The 23,444-nt window shown below is 32.5% G+C and overlaps 1 protein-coding gene and 1 long non-coding RNA gene across 2 annotated transcripts; both read left to right on the top strand.

Annotated features, from left to right (window-relative positions):
* The first annotated feature begins 3,097 nt into the window (after positions 1–3,097).
* Positions 3,098–9,807, top strand: LOC134722754 (organic cation transporter protein-like). Its single transcript, XM_063586379.1, has 4 exons — positions 3,098–3,151; positions 6,841–7,138; positions 7,850–8,271; positions 9,576–9,807. The coding sequence occupies exons 1-4, from the start codon at positions 3,147–3,149 to the stop codon at positions 9,805–9,807; spliced, it is 957 nt and encodes a 318-aa protein (XP_063442449.1). The 5' UTR covers positions 3,098–3,146.
* An 848-nt stretch (positions 9,808–10,655) lies between these two features.
* Positions 10,656–22,889, top strand: LOC134721455 (uncharacterized). The gene is made up of 3 exons (XR_010107854.1): positions 10,656–10,754; positions 21,052–21,221; positions 22,825–22,889. It is a non-coding gene; the product is annotated as an uncharacterized LOC134721455 (long non-coding RNA).
* The last annotated feature ends 555 nt before the right edge of the window (positions 22,890–23,444 follow it).

Below are 23,444 nucleotides of genomic sequence, written 5' to 3' on the forward strand. Positions count from 1 at the left end.
TTGAAAAATGGCACAGCGTGTCATTTCTACGCAATAACTTCTGAACTGTTCAGCCAATTTCATTTTTTGCTGTTCATGAGTTACATTTGAAGTCCTGGCTAAATTGGAAAAAAGGTGCGACAGATACCAAAGGGACATTCAAAGTCAATCCGAAAAAATAAACTAACAACACTATTGCTTAAACAGAGAAAAGACAAACAGCCACACCATAGTACACAACACAAAACAAAACATAAAAAATATGCATAGACTGTGACGGGGAAAAAAACCTGATCGCGCCTTTCAGAAATACAGAAAATATGCTGCCAATTTGACAACTCATTCCTTGTTCTTAAATTGTCAATGCCGTATTTTGTGCAACCTTTTATTGTTTTCAGTGTCTGTGTTACATGCGTTGCTGGTGCCAGTAAAGTCCATCCTTTTTCCATAAAACGTTTTATTATTGTCATTGTCAAACAGTCAAATTCGGTCAATGCAGAATAAAAAAATTAACTTGTATGTTTGTTTCGAAATATCAAATGTATCCACTTTCTATATGTAAGAGCAATTTTTACGTCAAATACATATTAATAGTTATCGCCCTTTGTCCATTGAACTTGCAAAATAAACAACAAAAAAAAGATTTGTTATAATTATTTTTTTAATCAATCAGTGTTTGATATTGTCAAAAAAAATGCTACCCGTTTATTTTCATTTATTAAATAGTCAGCTTAAACAAATGTAGGTAAGGGTTTAGCATCGGGTGTAAGTCATGCAGTTATACACCACGTGATAAGGCGGGTCTTTAAATCACTCCAGTCTCCTTAGTTTCCCCATTAAAAGGTCAGTTTTATTTTGACGTAGTATAAACCTCGATAGAGCGAGTATTCACTTATTTTTTACCATACGACAAGGCAAACTTGTTCGCAGTTGCACAGGTATATTTTAAATGATATATGACAGTTACATTAACAACATTTCCTAAATTCTAAGAGTTTTTTGTCAATCAATTTGTCAAGATGGCATGACATGTGCATAAAGTATACGGGAATATGAGTGCTTTGAAAAAGGGAACAAAAGATACCAGAGGGACAGTCAAACTCATAAATCGAAAATAAACTGACAACGCCATGGCTAAAAATGGAAAAAAGACAGACAGACAAATAAACAATACTACACATGACACAACATAGAAAACTAAAGAATAAGCAACACGAACCCCACCAAAAACTAGGGGTGATCTCAGGTGCCCCGGAAGGGTAAGCAGATCCTGCTCCACATGTGGAACGTATTTCTCCTAAAAATGGATAAATTAGAACAGAGATTAATGAAAGAAGATCAGTAATATAGGTGCATGTAAACATGTAGATTGTTGTCCACTTGATTTAAAAAAAAAATCCGAATCATCTTATTTTGCGACCATTTTTTTATTCTGCCTTTTCATTTTGAAAATTCTCATCCAAAATTTGTTTCATCTTTTCTTTGATTCCTGTCTGTTAATGAAATCTTCAACATAATTAACCAAGATCGACTGAGGTTCATTGAGCTATCTTCCAACGAAGTTTAATATTAATTAGTTGTAATATAGGTCTACAAAATGTATTTCATTTAAAAATCTTACGTACTACATACACTGTATATATATATAACTATGCTTACAATAATTATAGACTTTACGTACTCTTATGTAGTGCTTTGTGTCTTTTGGTTTTATGTTAAATTTTGTGTGTGTACCGTACCGATCTATTGATTTGAGCCATTTGCATCTAATGTTTTTTCAGTTTGATCTTATGTTGTGGTGTTACATTTATACACCACGGTTTCAGGATTTCACATTTTGAAAGCGTCGAGTGTCACACGCATTCTGTTTATGTCTGTCTCAAGTCATGAGACTTTAATTCAATGGTTGTTGTTAGTTTATGTCTGTGTCTGCGTGCAATGTAGTTTTTCGAAAATTAAAATTGTAATAGATAAGGCCATTTTTTTTTTTTTGCTTGAACTGTGTCATATTAATTTTATTTTCGAGACCTTTTATATTACGGACTTTATTATAATATTTTTCACCATTTGAACTTTGTTTGGAAGATGTCTCAATAATGTAAGAAAATGTAAAAAACAGAATTATTATTTTAAAGATGATTCATGCAACACATTATATGTACAGTCACCAGTAATGTGAATGAGGAGGAGTTGAGGTCCATTTACTTCTCTCGAGGTTCATGACGGTCACTAATATGCCACTTATTCTGAAGTGATATGAATTGCACTATTTGTTCATTATACTAAGGGAAGACATCAAAAGTTCAATGTAGGATAAAAACATAATTCACATAGTGTTTTCACTGAACCCACCCCCTCTTAACTTAATTTGGGAAACATTGATTTACCAATAGGTATATATGTAAAAATCGATTTTAGATATACAAAACTTGCAGAATTTTACCCCCCCCCCCCCCCCCCCCCCCCAACTATTTGATTTAAGTTTTTTTTTTTATCTGACATTGATCATTGATCTTTTGACGTCGTCCCTAAGCTGTTGGTGGGCCGGGTTTTGATGGTCACCCAAAACCCCAGGACGTAGTTTTCACTGTAAATACAATGTAGATTTCGATTTATGTTAATGTATCAGTCTTTTATTGAAAAGACATAAATTCGCGTGCACATATGGAAAGTGCAATTGTTCTATTCAGGATAACTAGGCGAATATAAAGAAATGTGTATCTTTTTTTTTAAATTCATTTTATATTTTTGAATGAAAGTTCATTGTCCATGTGTTTTACGTCACAATCACATAAAAAATATAATCAACTTTCCATTACCCGATATATAAGGAACGGTGTTTGTACTTCTAAATGGGATCAATGTAAGAACTAATCATATGAGTACACTGCATATATCAGTTTTTGACATGTTTGTGATGCATGTTAAAATGAAGAGGAGATCAGGGCTCTTCACATCTCAGACGTGTTATCTATTCAACATATGTCAACACACTCTTTATCAATTTCAAAATATTTGACTAATGTACTCCCATATCATTGTTTATCATTACTTAACATACTTCACAACGTAGAAATTATCAAATTACATATATACCTATATACATATACTTTAAAGTTTTAACGACCGTGAACGCAAGAACACTGTTTCGTGTGTCTTCTCATCAAATGAGGTAAGGATATTTTTTGAAAAAAGGAACTTGCACAGAACCCAAAAAATAACAAAACAAAATAACTTACATGTAGGTCAATATCGAAATAATTAAAACATATATAATACATATTTGGCTCGTTTAATTTCATAAAATTTTGACAAAATATTTACCTTGACCCTAGTTTGACAAAATATAACAAAAAACTGGAACCTCACACTTCATCGGAGAAAAAAATCATTTGAGATATTATAGTTGTTTTACAAACACTAATTTTCATCATTGAGAAGTTAAATATTTCCTGGCGTAAAATTAGAACGTGATTAAAATGTTCAGCTGATTTTTACAAAGTTATCTCTCTGTAGTGTTACAATGTATGTACAACCTTACAAATAGATTGGGGCCGTAGTGATAGTGCGACGCTTCGCTAGTCCGACACCTTGATGGTCCGATAATTCGATGGTCCGACGATTCGATGATCCGACAGTTCAATAGTCCATTTACTGTTTTACATTGGCTAGAGGTATTAGGGGGGGGGCAAAATTTAACCCCGCTGTATTTTTGCGCTTGTCTCAAGTCAGGAGCCTCTGGCCTTTGTTAGTTTTCAAGTTGTATGATTTTTAGTTTTAGTTTCTTGTGTATAATTCGGAGCTTATATGACGTCAATTATCACTGAACTAGTATATATATTTATCAAGGGGTTAGCTGAAGGACGCTTCCGGTGCGGGAGTTCCTAGCTGCATTGAAGACCCACTGGTGACCTTCCGCTATTGTCTGTTACATGTATATGGTCGGGTTGTTGTCTCTTTGATACATGCTGATTACCCATTTCTATTCTCAATTTTATTATTTAGTTTTGCATTGTTTTATTCCTTAGCTTTTGTTTGTCTTCTTAATTTATTTGCAAGTTGATTGTATGCCGCGATTTGGTTTTTATGTTGTGTTATCGTACTAATTGTTTTCGCACGTACTCCACCTTGTGGTTACAATAATACTGATAGTGCTGAAAGTGGCGTTAAACACAAAAAAATCAATCACCCTTGGTGTTCATGTATAACACACCGCCCTTAATTAAAATAACAGAGAATCTTTAATAATTGTTTATATTGATTTACATATAAGGAAAAAAAAAGGAAAGATAGACAGAATAAAACACATCTTCTTTTAAATTAACAGAATTAAAAAAAATTAATAAAACAAGAATGTTTAGACGACGATACTGCGGCCGACGACCGAAGTGAATATCAGATTTTATGAAGGTCAATTAAATCACATATAATAACCGAAACAAAAGACAGTGATTATTCTATTCCATTTTCCACGAAAAAATAATGTACATGTATGTAATATAAAATCTTCACTAAAACCATCTCGCCTTTTCATACATTGTCAGCTAATTTATAGGTCTATGGGTACTGTCATTGTTCGTACACCAAAATGAAAACAAGAGTGCACACACTGAAATGTCTCGCCGTCTTTACTAATCATTGATATAATGTTGATAGTTCTAAATATATTTTAGCTTTTCTACAACTGTATCGTAAACGCCTAATTTCGAGTGGGTACCAATTTAGGTCTCATCATTTCAGTAACTGAGCTGGTGTTATGGACGCGGTTGCATGAGAAGTGTGCTGCTCTTCTCTGAACTTTTTCGATTTGTGAAATTTGCTGTTTTTGATGTGGGTCCCAAATTGTTGAGCAGTACTCTAATTATGGTCGGAGAAGAGCTTTATATGCATGAGCTTTAGTTTTCGGTGAGGCTATTTTTAGGTTTCTACGAATAAATCAAAGGGACTGGTTTGCTTTTGATGTCATGTTATCGATATGTTTGTCCCTTATAAATTTGATTGAAGAATTAGGGCTAAATATTTTGTAGAGTCGACTTTTTCTTTAGAGTGATTGTGTAATTCATAAGTGAAGTCTAACGTTTTGCGTTTTTGAGTTACACTAAGAATGTTGCACTCATCAGGGTGAAAATGCATGAGCCAGTGCTGCTATCATCTGCCGACGGCTTCTAAGTCAGACTGTAATCTAAATGCGTCATCTGGTTTTTTAATTTCTCTATTAATAATCTGCAAAACATCTTAATGTACTATGTTCATTATATTTTATCTATCTTCAATTCACATAGTATATCTGAAAGTAATAAATTCTAACGTTATCTGTGATGGTTAGATTTTGATGAAATCTACAAATTTGTAAAATAATTGCTTGCCAATGGATGTTTAACCGACGGATATCATAGTTGCTAAATACATAACTATTACTTTCTTCGTTGTATACATTGTACCTTCTGAAAAGACAGAAATTCCAAAGTGTATAAGTTGTCCCTGATCAACATTTTCCTATCTGTTTAGTGAAGAGGCGGCATAGCAGTTTAGTCATATCAGAAGACACCGTTCGTTTCTAGATGAATTAATGTAAAACTATATGTATTTGTCGAAAAATCAACAATAACTACAGACCTTTCGTTCAATTTTGTTTTTAACTAGGGGCGATAATTTGAAATTCTTCGGGGAGGGGGCAATTATATTTTCCCAAAAAAAATCTTATCAATATCAGATGGTACTGAAAATCAAGCTACACAAAAAGGAAAAAAATAGTTGTGTACAAAAGCGACATTTATGCCGCGGTAAAAAAAGTATCCCAAACTAGCAACAGGTGCAACATATATTCCTGAACCACTAAGAAAATCTTATTTTTTTTTATTATATATATTACACTAATACAAATTTAAAACCGACTCTCAGAATCAAAAATAGCGCCTAGCACTGTAGCAGTCATGTTCATTCCTAAAAAGATTGTGATTGACTCCATATTTATTATTCATACCATACATACATTGTAGTCGAAAAGAGTAGGTCCGGTAAAGGCCGATTTTGTCCTCAAATTTCAGGTTCATCTGATGAAAGATTTAGGACACTTTTTAAACATTTAAGTGTCTACTTCAGTCGAATCAATTAGCTTAATTATGTGAAATATTTGAACTGAATTTATCGATAAAGACACTCAAATTCAAGCTTAAATATGAAAAAATATATCAAATATACCATAATATGTGGTCACTTTGCAGATGAATTTTGTCAGAAATGAAAGTGGCCGCATCGGTGTTCACTCTAAACCTCTATATATGTTATATACATGTATGTTTATATCATCAAATACAACTTACATTTAAATATTAACAATAAACACATGCAGATACTTCAATTTAAGACAGAAACCGTCTAAGATGTAACTCAAATGCTAAAATTGTGAAGATTACAGTAAATTAGCATATTAACTTAATAATGCTAGTAACCGATATACAATGTACATGTATGTGTCAAAAACAGCCCTTATTTATGTAGCAGAAGTGTTCTACTTTAAAAATACATTTACATTTTAACAATTTTGCAAAACTGCTATATTTTGGGCTAAATAGTAATCTTACTAAACCCACTCTTTTGCTTGGCAGTGTCAGGTAAGACCTGTATGTTTAATATTATCTTAAAGATTGGCTAAAACTCGTGCTATGCTTTTTACAGATCTGGGCGTTGAGCAACTTAAAACAAATTTAATTTCGATTTGGATTTCTTTCCCAAACGAGTTTTAAATAACGCGATTTAACATGGATCAGTTTTGTGTATATTTGTATATGATACATGTAATATCTTGAATCTTTAATGATTTATATTTTGCTATTTTCTTAAAGCTTATTTCCATTACAGCATGTCCTCAGTAAGTGAATATTTGGAGAATACACTTGAGGAATGTGGAGGTCTCGGACGTTTTCAATGGCTTCTTATTGCCAGTATAATTGGAGGGAAAATTTCAATAACATGGACAACATTAATGATGTCATTTGGTGGTGCTATACCGGATTGGTCATGTCAGTGGGGAAATGAAACGACTATATTACAAAATATAACTATAGAATCAAAGACTTGTCATCCTCCACAAAATTACAGCGATCTTGAATGTGTCAGAAAGGTTTACGACGACTCCATGCATACAGTTGTAAATCAGGTATTATATTTAAGACATTATTCTTATGTTTGTCCACTACTCAGAAGTCAATCATTTAAAGTCTGAAAGAAAAAAAAATCAGTTCAATTTGTCAAAAAAAATGAAAGTAAGCACAATACATCGTTCGTACTTGATGATGTCGGATGGCTGCTTAACGTCCAGTGGCAAAAACATATGTAAATTCAAGACATCATGTAGGACAAAATTACTTAATATATAATAGATAAACATACCTACATTTTTTCTGAAACTTATACACTGACAATTTGTTGTTCTATGGTGTAACATAGAGGTATTTACATGTAAATGCCCTACATTATCTCTGAAAACTAAATACATGTATGTTCTTAATAATACTTGTTTTCACCTTTTACTGGTTATCATTTATAATATCTTTAGCTTTATATTCTTTTTTATATTTACTGTATGCACATTGCGTGTATTGGCTTCATTTATATTTATATACGATATTTACATTGCATTATTTGTTTCACATTTTATTATTCTATTGCATGCTTGATAACAAATAGTCCCAGTTATTCTGAACGAACATTTGGATTGAAATATAATACAAACGTCGTTCTCCCGAATGTTAAACAGTAATGGGGCTAAACAAACGCTTCTACGGTTTTACTGTACCCTTTTAGAAACCCCTACGTCTTCATGAAGCCAAAATAACAAAGCTAATGTAAATATAACATTCGTTTGTAGTGGAACTTAGTATGCGACCGAGACTGGATAACTCAGACATTCACCACCATTCAAATGGGAGGACTGTTAGTAGGTGGTTTAATAGCTGGACAAGTGGCTGATATCATTGGACGGAAACCTGCATACTTTATATCCATGTTTTTCTTGTTATTATTTAATCTCGTGGCAGCATTTTCATCGAACTGGCAAATGTTTGCCGCTTTTAGATTTTTAATTGGCTTGGCAAGTGGGTTCTACTTGTCGGTGTTCTTCGTCTTTGTGGCAGAATTCATGCCACGGAAATATAGATCCATGATAATGGCAATCCCGGCATGGCCGATTTGGGCAGCAGCGTTTGGAGGAGTATCATACTTGATACATGATTGGAAATATCTACATATAGCCACTGCAGCTGTAACTGCTCCGTTTCTGTTTACCTGGTGGTATGTTTTTGATATATTATATTAAGAGATCTGTGTTGAAAAACATGATTCATTTGGTTCTTTTTTATTGAGCAATTTGCCATTCTCAAGGAGCCGGAGTATTTCTCAATTAAGTTATCAGCAATACGATACAATGTCAAACATTTTATATAAAAACTATTTTTCGTTTAAAAAAACAGTTTTTACCTTTAATTGTTTCTAATTTGATTTAATTATAATGATTATCTGTCTACCCATAGTATAGCTTTCATATGTTTCACTTTAATTGGTTTATAAAACAATTTGGTTATAAATATGAAATATTATGTCAATGAGACAACAACCCAACAATACAAACAACTAGGCAACAGCTAGCTTTGTTCCTGGTGACTTTTAATTCGTGTCACACTTGAACATTATAATTTGCAAAGTTAGTGACGTCTACGCTCTCAGTGGTTCCAAAGAGGCCAGTGAATAAGAAATGGTCGTGATTCTTTTTTTGCAAATTTTTAGTCGGAAATCTTTACTAAATACTTTCTGGGCTGCATGCAAACTGCCAATGTGAAACATGTTTAGTACGTTTTATTGTTTATATATTTGTAATAAGGCTTTGCATGACATCAGTTCTATCTTTAACAGGGAAATAATAGTTTTACGTTTTCCAAAACTAAAGAATTAATACTGAATATTGAAACAATTATTTAATAAGCATGGTTTCAAAATTGTTTCAACTCTTTAGTTATATTTATATAATACTGGCCACGTAACTTTAGGCCCGTATGCTTAAAGCCGCAAGTTATGATTTGTTCAGAACGCACAGATTTTATCTTCATGTGCAACGATTAATACGAACTATACTATTAGATGTCTTAACTTAAGTGGTTGTATGCATACTGACACTGATATCTTGATGTCCTTTGGTTATTTGAGTCATTGGATTACTGCCTTACCATTTTAAGACGAGATTTTACCGATCGATAAAATTTCACAAAGAAATCAAATACTAGTAGATGCATACCAAGATAATTAAAACTTAGGGACAGACACCACTGAACTCCAAAAGTATCGACACCACATGAGTCGACACATAAGCGTCTTTAAATTTTGTAGCTATGCATTCATGCATGTATCACCCATCGTGAGAATCAACACTCGCGACTACATGTCACAAAATCAGTTATAGAAATAAATAAAGATAGCCAAACGCACATTTGGTTATAATATATAATATAGACAACTTAGGAACAACATTTGGGATTTATTTCATGTTATTTAAAATGATGTGTTTAATTTTTAATGTCATGGTACACCTTTCATTAATTTAGGTTTATCCCAGAAAGTTTTAGATGGTTAGTTGCAAATGATCAAATTGAAAAGGCTGAGGAAGTTATCCGGAAAATAGCCCGTATCAACAATGCACCAGTACCAGACACATCCAAACTTAAAATGGTAGTAGAAAAATCAATATCTCACAACAACAAAAAGTATACATATCTGGATATATTTCGTAATCCTGACTTCCTAAAAAAGACCATACTATTAGCTGTTTCTTGGTAAGTAGCATAACATAATTATTTACATCATTTTAAATATCATGAAAGTGTTTTTTTACATCATTCATGAAAGTGTTTTTTTACATCATTCATGAAAGTGTTTTTAATTTGATAGATACTTGTGTGCGTTTTGGTAAATTTTTTTGATTTTAGATTGTAACACAGGGATGACTTCTATGCCCATATTTTGACTATTTTATTTATTATGTCTGTTTTGTTCATACATCGTTGTAAATATAACGGAATTTGACAAGACTGTTGCAAACGTCAGAGGTTTAGCACTATAAAACCAGATTAAATCCACCATTTTCCACATTTGAAAATGCCTGTACCAAGTCAGGAATATGACAGTTCTTGTCCATTCGTTTTTGATGTGTTTTGTCATTTGATTTTGCCATGTCATTATGGACTTTCCGAGTAGATTTTCCTCTGAGTTCAGTATATATTTTTGTGATTTTACTCTTTATACCCCCGCTTTAAAAAAAAAAGGGGGGTATACTGTTTTACCTCTGTCCGTCCTTCCGTCAGTCCGTCAGTCCGTCAGTCCGTTTTTAGGAGAAGGGTGTTATGGGGTTATTTGTATGTAGAACATGGAGTTGTGGGGTTTATCTGTATAGTGAGGTTAACCCCACAATATATCGTCTGAAATTCATTTTTTAATCCTTCTAAGGTTATTGTCTATAAATTTTATTTTGACCCCACAATGTGTTGTCCAATGATAGACGTCCACGTATAAGTATTGTAATGGACTAAACACAGTAAGTGGAGTTGTCTTTACCGCGCGAAGTTAATTAGCTACACGCATGCGCGTAAAACTGGTTCCCTTAAATCTGCTCTGTTCAGACGTAATATAAAGGAACCAGTTCAAATATAAAATGGCCGGATACATGAGTCTGAGAGAAGTCGTCATCATCATCATGGCATGGTAACAGATAAAAGACAAGACGAAAGGTGAGATCCATTTAAAATTCTTTTGTTTATGTTTCGTTAGGCCTGTAGATAATATATTAGATAACAACTTGAGATTTTGTAGACTTTGCCTTTGGCAGTTTCTTTTTGCGAATTACCACTTTTTGCCGGGTTTCCTTAGTATCCATCCAAGAAGATAATTTACAATACAATACAATGCAATATACTTAAATTAATTTTTTTTGACGGAAATTTGCCCCAAAGAGGGTCATCAGGTGCAAAAAGCGTCAATTTTGCCGATTTTTCACCCCTTCTCTTGACCCAGAAGACCCAGGGTTGCTGGTTCAGGTATCCAGCTGTAGCCTGCGTGTAGAGTGGACCCTAGTGAACAAATTGACCCCAACAGTTGTTAGATCGGAGTGAAACTGATCTTGATTCATCAGTCTACAGAAGGTCATTTGGACCCAAAATACCGAATTTCACGATTTTTGCCGATTTTTGACTTCGAATGGACCCAAAACCGGAAGTAGTTGTTTCTTATGCGTATTTCATTAATAATAATGATCAGTAGTTATATGGCCGTGGGTTTGCACTATCTTTGCCAGTTTTATGCCTCTGAACTTCTTGTGTAAGATACAGATGTGAAGCCTACCCCTCCAGAAAACCGAGTTTTAGCCAATTTCAATTTTCCAAGTCCGTATTTGTGCTCAAAATGCTACTTATACATGAGAAACGTGAATATGGATAGCCTCAGGTTGACGGGACATACATAAATTTTAAAATAAGTATCATAAAGTGGACTTCTAAAAGTATGGAACGCCATTGGAGCCAAATAACGGTTATTAGGGTCCGCCTGTCAAAAGACGGCGGGTTAAGGACAAAATAAGAAATATTTTTTTTTTTTTTATTATTCAGGAAAACATTTACTGTTATAAAATAATATTATTTTCTTTTCCTGTGCGCTTTTTCTGTTTCCCAGGCCCTTTTTAGTAGGACCGTTTTGTTGAGTAGAATTCTATTGTTTTATCATTCATGCAAAAAGCATGCTACAATGTACAATCGTTACCTGAGGAGACAATCTCAAAGTTTTAACATTAAATTGTAATCATTTAGGATACCTGTGGTAAGGAAAGAAAATGTTTAGCAAAATCCACAATAGTTTCAGTTTTTCTAAAACAAAAAATTAATGTAACTTTTGTATATCTAGGTGCTGCCAGGCTTTAAAACTTTAAATTATACAGTTTTGTCTGTACTCAGATGTAATTTTATGGTGAAAACACAGTCATTTTTGACAAAGTGTAAAGATGAACCTTAAAACAAACAGAGTGCTTTCGAAGCGACCAGTCTTTAAAAAAATGAGGGAGCGCAGAGATTTAATTTTTTATGTTTATGAACTTCAACTTGGACCCCTGAAGACAAGTGTGTGTGGGGGGTGGGGGGTTGGTCTCAACGTGGGATTTTGGGTGGTAACGGGTTTGTTCGCTCTAGTAACATGCTGGCCCTAGGTCTGTTCGCGGTGGGTTCGTTCGCCCATGGCTTCTGTTGGCCCTAGGTTCGTTTGCATTTTGGAATACTGATTAGGTATATTTTTAATGTCTTTGATCTCAGTGATTGCTTATGATGGATTATTAATAAAAATAAAATAAAGAAGTCGGCTTGATATGAGTTTAAACAATGAATGTAAGATTGTAAAACAATAAAGGGAACTGTATTTTCACAGCTTGGCTGCTTTTATCTCAGGCTGAGAAAAAAAGTCTGTGTTTCAGCTAACCAGACCGACCCTGTTTTTTAGCCCATACCCTAATTTTTTTATTGGATTTTCAAAAAAAATAAAATTGGTATCAACCGACCCTGTTTTTTCTAGGTGACCATTTTTACTTTCTGCAGTCAAGATTCCATTTCTTTTGTTTGATTTCAACTGGGTGTCTGACTGTATAATATCAATAGGCCACTTGCCAATCAGCACAGAATTCCCAATTTTGACTTTGAATTTTACACTTCATGCAAAGGGGAGCAACTCTAGCCCTGGACGAATTCTGCAATTTGTAACGTTAACTAACCAAATGTAAAAATCATTTTCTCTTGACCTGTACGGTTCCAAAACTTCATCTTTGGTGTAACTTGTTGAAATGATAGGGACATTTTATCTGTAAATTTGTTTTGTTTAAAATATAATTAGATTTCATATTACAAGATGCCGTTTTTATAAAGGTTTGTTCAGTAAATCAGGCATCATGTCCGGTGCCGCGTGATCTAACTTTTGATTGAATTACTTCCCTTAAAGTGGAAATTTCAAAGAACGGAATCGAAGTCAGTAATTGGCAAATAGACTATTCATTATAAGGTTAGTTGTCTTTCCTTGTGAAACAGGCAATGTGCTCTTGTCAATCATTAAATGGAGGCATGGAAAAATTTCAAGTGTTTCATATGAAGTACATTTGTACCTAAAATGTATCTTATAATCTTCTCCTCACAAGTATCTAAATTTGACTTCAAATTTACTATGTCATACATTCTTTATAATGACATACCTTGTAAGTTGCATTTAGGACGAGGTTTCATGGAGGAATTTGGGTTTGAAGTAAAAAATGATTGTGTGCTTGATGACATCATCAAGTTCTGTGATTTTCATGGGATTCCTGTGACCATTTACGCTTGCTTATGAATATATGTAAGTATTATATTTATATCAACAGTGTCTCATTGGTGTATTTGTAAGTAAAATGGTCAATACTGAGGATGAAAAACAAAATGAAAGTAAAAATTCTTTTTTAAGCTATTACAAATAATGTACTTCCTGAGAAATTGTAGTTTTTTTAAATATATTTCATTTATATTTACATCAGAATGTTGTTATGTAATTGGATACCTAAGTGCACATGCTTTTCCATACAATATAAGGTAACGTCATGGTACCCAAATCGCCCAGTGTACCCAGATCGCCCACCCCATTTTATTTTGTCATTGTAAATGCTGATGAAATTTTTTCTTGTGCAGATGAGAGAATCATTTTGAAGCTTTAAAGTCATATGAAACGAGTTGTAGAAAAAAAAGTTGAACATGTTTTTTTTCTCACTAAATTGTAAGTTTATAGTATAAAACTTTTATTCATATACTTGTTTTTGTGAAAACTCTTATGTTTCAATGTAAAACTTCATGAAATGTACAGCTTCTGAATTATTTACTTCCAGTGAGTAATTGTTCCGAGATTCACTGAATGCTTTTCCGTATGCATGATTTCTCTCCTAAACAATGTGAAAGCCGTAGCTGCGCAAGTAAAATTGAAAGTGAAAGTAGATAAATCAACACAGCTCAATTGTCACACTAATAAAGCATGTGATTTTTGAGCACGCTTTTGTCAATTGTTTGTCAATATAAACGTGTCTGAGAACATCGGAAGGTTTTCTCGGACTTTAATAAGCAAAGATGGTTTCCATATAAAATCAACGAAAGCATTATTTTGTTTGTAAATTACACGTTACCGGTTCAATATAAAAAGTTAAAATATGTTACAAATGTCTTAGCTTAGTGCATGTGCATGTATTGGACAAATAATTTAGTGAACATAATTTTGTGCACTGATGTCTCGTTGGGACTTTTCACTAACTAGGAAATTTGGGTTCCCCTCCAAAATCACATGAAGTCTTCTTGTTAGAACATAAAAATCAACTATGTTGTTGCAACAGTTTCTCAGCAAATGTCAGAAACCACCCTCAGAACAGTGCGATTGGGTACCCCGACATTAAACTCGCTGAACGACCATCCTCATGAATTATAGATAATAATATCTTTGGGTGCAAATTAGATACATCTTCTCGGGCTAATGCCCTTGTGGTGTACACTACATTGTACATTGTACAGGAGCGTTACTCCTCAAGATTTTTATGTTCGTGGACAGTATAAAAGTCCTGATATTATGGGGTTAAAAGGTGACTAATTCGCTAAGAGGTTCTCAACCATGTGGTCAGTTGGCAGACCTCACTTTGACCTGCAGACAAAAAATGGATGTTTTACATGTTCTTCTCTTTTTGATATGTATCCTTTTGTGTATTATATTACTTATACTGTTGCATATAGGTATCATAGTAGCTGTGTTTATAAGAAGGACCAGCAATTTGATGACAAGATGGGATGGCTATTTTCATTAAATGTACATGATGTTTATTTGTTTCTAAAATATGATGATAGTCCTTGCTTTGATACTAATTTATACCTGTTGTATAAATTTGCTCTTTCGTCACTTATTTTCATCAGTAGATAGATACCTTCAAGTATATATAGTGGAAATAGGACAAAAGCCTTTCATTTGCCCTTCACATCACAATTTTGAAAATTACTCTTCCACCAAAGACCAAAGGACATAGAAGGTTAGCAACTATAGGTCTCTGTAGTACTACCTTCAACAATGAACAAAACCCATCCCACATACATGTCATGTAGCAAGCAGCAAGTTATGTAGGGAGTGTCAAATTAAAACATTTAAAATGAGAAAATTAGTTTTCTTTAACAATTAAGATATGCCGTTTGATTTCTCACAGAACTCTATACAATTTTTTATGATAAAAAGTTTCCAGGATAAGATTTGGAATTAGGTCTCCAGGATAAGATTTTGTAATTAGATATTAACCTCACAATCTTAGACAAGTAACCCCAGAAATATAGGTTATTATTTAATATGATGAATTAGATATAAACCTCACAATCATAGACAAGTAACCCCAGAAATAATTAGATTGTTATTTAATATGACGAATTAGATATAAACTTCACAATCATAGACAAGAAACCCCAGAAATATAGATTATTATTTAGTATGATGAATTAGATATAAACCTCACAATCACTGTGAGACAAATAACCCCAAAAATATAGATTATTATTTAATATGATGAATTAGATATAAACCTCACAATCATAGACAAGTAACCCCAGAAATAATTAGATTGTTATTTAATACATGTATGATGAATTAGATATTAACTTCACAATCATAGACAAGTAACCCCAGAAATATAGATTGTTATTCAATATGATGAATTAGATATAAACCTCACAATCATAGACAAGTAACCCCAGAAATAATTAGATTGTTATTTAATACATGTATGACAGTCAGGGGTACTACTTGTACAAGTGTATTTTATTTACTTGAAGAAGTGAAAAAAAATATACACAAATAAGTAAATTTGTAGGATACTCATACAAGTGAATTTTATTTACTTGTATCTGGTAAAAAAAAAAATTGGCTGAGTTATGTCCCTTCCGCATTCAGATTTTTTTACTTGTATAGGTAAAAAAATCATCCTTTCTTCTTTTCTTGAATTCTGAAGATTTCTTTGCTCTAATAGAATTTTAAATTGTTTAACCTTTGCAGATGTCTTTACTAATCATTCAAGTGTAATTTCATGGGCAATGAAAGTCCCATTTGTCTGTTATCTTCTTAACACTGCTCATTTACAAGCCCCAAAGGAGCAATTTTTGAATGCCTTGCGCAAATATACAAGATCTTTGCTCAATCAGTTTCTTTGATGAATTAATGAGATGAAACATTGAACTTTAATGAAAAAAATTTAGCAAACCTGGGAAAAATCATTAAAGGCATGATTTTACATCTCAAAACTTGAGGATTTTTGTGGGATTGTAAGAAAAATTTACTTGTACAAGTAAATTTTTCAGAAAATTAAGGGGAGATTATTCAAACATTATTTATTTACTTATATGTGTATATTTTTTTTCACTTCTTCAAGTAAATAAAATACACTTGTACAAGTAGTACCCCTGACTGTATGATGAATAAGATATAAACCTCACAATCACAGACAAGTAACCCCAGAAATATAGATTGTTATTTAATATGACACAGTGTTCTCCCCAGGATTTTTGGATAGCACCATGGTAGCGTGTGACAAGCTGGATAAACGTGTGGACTTTTGTGACGCGCTGCGTCGATTTTTTATGGTGTTTTTTTTATACTACGGTTATACCCATATTAAAGGTTTGTTTTTGCATCCTTTTTATTGTTTTCTTCTTAGGCCGTGTCTGTTTTTTTATAACAAACAAACAAAATAACACAAGAGTCTGCTTAAGTTCTGGACTGATTAACAGTGACTTTAGATCAATACTGTCATATCTAAGTGAAAGAGCAAACATGACAAACAGGAAATTTAGCAATGTACAAACTTGATATGACTCTATTCTGAGAAATGGCCTTGGTATTTCAAACATTTCCCATTTATACTGAAGCCTTTGAGAAGAGACATGTTTTGATCTGAGATGTGTCATGTTGTGTTAAAACCTATGTATAATCAATAATTCCCTGTATCAAATCAATAATGCTTTAAGCATGAATTATCTCCCATTTGCAGAGTTATCTTCCTATAATTGGAATACTTTATGTAAACTTTTTGGCAATATATTAATATTTTGTTCTGCATACTCGTCTACCTTTGTAAATTGTGTTTTATTTAGATTAAGGAATGTTATTGTTATTCTTGATAATCCAGTCTAATTTTGTAATCATTGATGTTCAATTTTTATTTATTAAACTTTTTATAAGATAATTATTGTTAACTTAATTACTATATATATAGTAATTTAATTAGCTTTTAATTGCTGCAATGCTGGTCATACATAACCAATTATGGGATCTAACGGCCATTACACACAACCGCCTAAGCGTAAAATGTGTACATGTATAATTTTATAAATCTATATTTAACCGAGCGAGTACTGGAGTATGACTTGGTAAAACCAACGAGTTCTCGAGTATTAATTCCTCACCGAATTGACATCCTAAAATGTCAAATGACAGATTTTTTTATGCATTAATCTTGCTGTTTGAAAGTCAGGGTGTATAACAAGTAACCGATGGTTGTTGAAATTAGTAACAACCATGTGTCCTTCATTATTAAAGCATACACCTCTTTGAGAATCAAGGTGCTTCCATAGAGATGGAAGGGGAGACATGTTATAGTGTGCTAAATCAATTCTTATTAATTCAATTTTGAAATTGAGCCTATTGAAATGTTTCTCTGCAATGGAGGCTCTGTCTTGTTTTATAACGGAGTCTAAATTAAATATTGTTGGTTTACTCTTTCCAAAATCCCAATAAATCTCGACCAATCATCTAGTGAGAACTCAATATTTTCTAGAGTCTAGAAATATTTTTTCGTCAAGAGGTGTGAAATTTTAGCAATAATTTGAGACACTTGTGATTGTCAATATTTAGGCTTTTAGCTGTAAAAAGTTTTGCACAGAAATGTAGCTGATTAGAGTATCCATGTTTTATGGGGTTAGGTGTCCATCAATTGTGAGCTATCATGTTCATACTTAGGACATCTTTATTAATTTATTCCAGGATAGCTACTTTGGAAAATTTGGGTCAGAGGAGGTTAGGAAAAAATATAACTTTTCAAGAAAGTATTTTTTTAAAGCTAAAATTCAGATCTTTAAAGGTTTTTGTCCTAAGTTTGTGGGGTTACTTTGCCATGACGACCATGTAGCCTCTTTTTGGAGTTAACATACATGTGGAATACAGTGCTTTCCTTTTAATTTTGCTTCTGAAATGGACAGCTTTATTCATGAAGAAAATTTGCCATTTGGAATTATAATTTTTTTTGATGACTATGAATATTCTCAAGCAATAAGTTTTTGCTCTGATTTTGACATTGATGTCCATGAGATGTATAATTTTTTGGGGTTTCCTATATTAATTTTCTACACAAGTGAAGAGTTGAGAGTTTGTTTATTCTTTTGTCGCTTATATGGATTACAATTTGAATGCCTCAGAAGAATTTAAGGTACAGTTGTTGCAGTGGAAGGAAAAGAATTCTTACATAAGCCAGAACCCAGTAAAAATTTATGCCCCATAAAGTTTGGACAAAGACCACATGTATTTTATCCAGTGTCCCATATTTCAACAGTCAAAATGGAGAAAGGATTCTTAATCAGATGAAAATGGCACAGCTTTGCTGGGAATTTCCTTCTGGAATTTTAGTTTTAATTTTTGATGATGAATTTTTCAAATTGTACAATTATTGTGTCTCATGTGGATTTGACTTTTATAACATGTACTGTCAAGGCAAATATTTCATGATTTTTGGAAGTGAAATGCAACTTTGTGCTGCTAGAAGGATTTGTTCAGATTTGGGCATTCTTGCCTACTACTATCATCTAACCTTAAGTAACATTTAAGAAAGGTAGGTAATTAAATGACTATCAGTTCTATCTACGTATACATACTTGTTCGTAATGCATATTCCAGATGCTTGTTTTGTTAATTTTATTAATAGCTCATTTGTTGTCATTGTCATGGGCAGAGACAAAATGTATGGTGAATGTTAGTGTAGGGGAGGGGAACACCATATTGTTTGCTTTTAAATTTCTCTTCTTCATAGAAGCACTTTTTTATAAAATGCTTCAGTAAAAAACACTAAATAATTGAGCGGGCTGGTGGCAAAAATGGGTACATAGTTTGTGTAATCAACTCCTCTTAAAGTTTTCAGCCCGGATCCCTGAAACTTTTGACCCATCTGACATCATAATATTTAAACCCAAAATGGCAAAAGTTTGAAAATTTTAACAAAGTTGTACAAATTCCTTACACTGAACGATGTCCATTCCAATTGTTTTTGCACATAAAACCGCATTTTATTATTTTTAGGTTTTTCTCAAAAATTTATTTTGCTATTTCTTTGTATATAGTCTACAAATAGATTCACTTTATCGGTCGTCCCACTCACTGTCTATATCACTTAATATTATTCCGTATCATGTCTTTGTGACGTCAAATACGTTGACACAGACATATCAGCGACGTCATAATATTTTAACCGACGTTAATAACTTTGACCCGAACTTATCAAGTCATCTTTTGTGTGCTGGTGAAACAAAGAAAACACTTCTGAAACGCGCAAATATAGCCCGATAAATCGATTATCAGATTATCTGCATATTGATATTGTAAAATATCAGCTGCTTGACATTATATGAAGGCTTTTTGATCTCGTTCGCTACGCTCACTCGACAAAAAGCTTCACTACGCTCACTCGACAAAAAGCTTCATATTATGTCTCGCAGCTGATATTTTACGATATCAACATGCAGATAACCTGATAATCGGTACAAGTATTGCACAACAGAACGAAATCTGCAATTGAAAATAAATTCAAATTATTTAACCAATTTCACGTTCTTTGACTACATTTATTCTGTGACAGAAACCTATAATGTGTCAAATATTTAATTAAAATCCAAATTCAGACCTGTATCAAGCTTGAATGTTGTGTCCATTTTTGCCCAAACTGTTCAGGATTGGACCTCTGCGGTCATATCATGCTGCGCTCTGTGAAGCACATTTTCTCTAACAGTTAAAATATGCCATTTGATTTCTCACAGAACCCATTACAATTTTTTTATGATAAAAAGTCTCCAGGATAAGATTTTGAAATTAGATACATGTATTAACCTCACAATCTTAGACAAGTGTCCCAAGAAATATAGATTATTATTTAATATGATGAATTAGATATAAACCTCACAATCACAGACAAATAACCCCAGAAATATAGATTATTATTTAATATGATGAATTAGATATAAACCTCACAATCACAGACAAGTAACCCCAGAAATATAGATTATTATTTAATATGATGAATTAGATATAAACCTCACAATCACAGACAAGTAACCCCAGAAATATAGATTGTTGTTTAATATGATGAATTAGATATAAACCTCACAATCACAGACAAGTAACCCCAGAAATATAGATTATTATTTAATATGATGAATTAGATATAAACCTCACAATCACAGACAAGTAACCCCAGAAATATAGATTGTTGTTTAATATGATGAATTAGATATAAACCTCACAATCACAGACAAGTAACCCCAGAAATATAGATTATTATTTAATATGATGAATTAGATATAAACCTCACAATCACAGACAAGTAACCCCAGAATTATAAATTGTTTTTTATACGACCTCAAAAATTTTAATTTTTTGGTCGTATTTTGGTATCACGTTCAAGGGAATATTTTTTTTTTACCTATTTTCGTATGCAACCAGATGTGATGACATGTGCTATGATTTGTTGGTATGACACCTAAAAACTGTCAAAACTTGGAACATTGTCTGTCTTTGAAAACTGTTGTCAGAAGTCTTCCTATCTGAATCAACTGAATTCAAAAGGTGCAAAGAAGGCCACAATAATACTTAGCTACATGTACATATATATATATATGCTATATCTTTAAATATATGGTATGGATTATTCGTTTCAACAACAAAAAAATGTCTGACTCTCCTTTATTTCTTATGTATTAACAGATTAAAACCAAAATGGGAAGAAAGAAAAAGAATAAGAAGGACATCTTCATGCCTGGTTGCCTTGTCTGGACATCATTGGCAGGAATACCTAAGAAAATGAAGTGGCCCGGGGAGATTATTAGATCTAGCGACGGGAAAGTGGAGGTTTTTTGTCACTCAGACAATTCATGGTAAGCACCAATATCATGAATATGGTACAACATCTTTGTTAAAACATCCACTATGCCAGTCTGCACCAAAAACTTTTTCAACTACTAGTCTGAAGACCAATATTCTGACATTTTTCTTATTGGTCCTAACAAAGTTTTGCAAAAACTTACTAGTCAGAATAAAATTTTACTAGTCGGGGGCATTGGACTAGTGGCTAACCGTGCAGACTGCTAGGTGTGTTATTCAAGTTAGTCACCTGCTAAAACAAAAATCTTGTTGATCAATGGTACAGTCACTGGTGAAATGAGGTATTTTAAATGACAACAATAGCATGAATAGACATGATAGATGATCAAGATGTAAAAGGCATGGTGCTGTTGTTATCAATGGCAGACCCTCATGGATTTCATTTTAATATTTAAATCTTTTTAAAAAATATGTTGATCCAATGTAATCATCAGTTATAAAAATTTAAGCAGATTTTTTGGTCTAAAGGATGTACTAGCATGAAATTAAAAAAAAATCTATAATTCTAAATTGATATAAGTAAAAAGAGCATTTATAAAGGAACAAAACAAGTTAAAATATTGATAGGTTATGGAAGTCCTTTATGAAGTATTTGATTTAAAAAAAAAAAAAAAACAGAACAGGCTGACTCAGACTTTTACCTTATATTTGCATTGGTATTATTTAGGTCTCAAATCATAAGAAAAGAAATCTAGATTCTGCTTAAATATTGGAAATGATCTGTTACAGAGCAAAATATTTTACACTGTATCGTAGGGGTAAAAAACAAGGAGTCCGAACATTTGACTAGCAGTATATATATATAGACTATTTTAGTTTTCTCACCTTAAGTTGTGCTCCTTGGAAAAAGAAAATATACAGGATACTAATTAGTGATCTCTTGCCTATATTTCATGTAAGACTAAGATATTTATAAGAAGTTTAAAACAAAAAGAACCCAAAATGAAATTTAGTTTCTAGTCTTTGCACTTTTATATGCTGGGAATATTGGAACTCTGTTCTTTCATTTCATTAATATTAATACAATCATTATAGTGAAATTCATCTTGAAATGTTCAATTGACCAGTCATGGAGTATTGAGGGCCCAACCTTGTTTGAGAGGAATATTCATAAAACTCTTGGTTTTAAGTGCCATACATATTTTAAGAATTGAATGCCTCTTTTTGTAAGTTCATTGGGGTATAAAAGCGTTGACCAAAGTACATTTTGTATGAAGCATGAAAGCGCTTCATTCTAAAAATGTGTGCATGATCAAAGCTTTTACACCCCAATGAAGTTAGGATCATGAAAACATGATTGCATGGAATAATGGAATAGGACCTCGGTTCTATTTTGCTGGTTTTTGGAGCTGGAGGTAATGATTAAGAGGGACAATTTTTATTTAATTTACCTATGCACTTAATTGTGGGACCTCATGTTATAATGAATGATGAATTTTATTGTGTAATGAAGGTGATTAAGAAATAACGCGAGATTGCAGTTTGCCAATCAGAATAACGTATTATAATAAAACATACATCTAATGGAATTATATATATATAGTGAGAGATTTTAAATTTATATACAAATTTGACAGAATATATTCATATTTACAGTTTTATAGTAAACTTAGAGGATGTCTGTCCATTCCCTGGGGACATGAGTCAGTGGAAAAACACAGGAATTAGTAATTATTATTGTTCAAAAGAAGTTGATATTTTGTTTCTATTGAATTTGCATGTTACAGGGATAGAAATAAGACTTGCAATTATTGTAAAAACACTAAAGCAAAATTGTGGAAAACATTTCCAAAACAATATCATAATATTTTGAACATTCAAAAGAATTCCAGGAAAAAAATTCAAATATTTGTCAATGGCCTCCATAGCCTCAGTGCTTATAAGTGCTTATTTCTATCCTTGTGTGATAATTTTTGTCTTACTTTACAAGACATAAGAATCTTATCCAGTTGTACAGTGTTAACTTTTTGTATTATGCATTATATTTTAGAAGGAAGAAGACTTAGTAGTGGATATTAGATATTTTGATACAGATGCTGGTTTCCTTCTTGCATGGCACATTTTTCTGTTGTCCTTAACCTCAAATGTTCAATGAAAATTATATATATGTTTTCAATTAAGACTTCTTTATAAGAAAAAATTATTATTAAGCGAACCCTTTTAAAATTTTTGTCCATCATTAAATTAAAAAATATAATTAAATTCTTGATATACTT

The sequence above is a fragment of the Mytilus trossulus genome, chromosome 6 (assembly GCF_036588685.1).
Source record: "Mytilus trossulus isolate FHL-02 chromosome 6, PNRI_Mtr1.1.1.hap1, whole genome shotgun sequence".
Taxonomy (NCBI): Eukaryota; Metazoa; Mollusca; class Bivalvia; order Mytilida; family Mytilidae; genus Mytilus; species Mytilus trossulus.

Excerpts from the sequence above, each read along its gene's own strand:
- LOC134722754 (XM_063586379.1), top strand. Across the intron at positions 7,139-7,849 it reads TGCATACAGTTGTAAATCAG|TGGAACTTAGTATGCGACCG; the intron begins GTATTATATTTA and ends ATTCGTTTGTAG. Across the intron at positions 8,272-9,575 it reads CCGTTTCTGTTTACCTGGTG|GTTTATCCCAGAAAGTTTTA; the intron begins GTATGTTTTTGA and ends TCATTAATTTAG.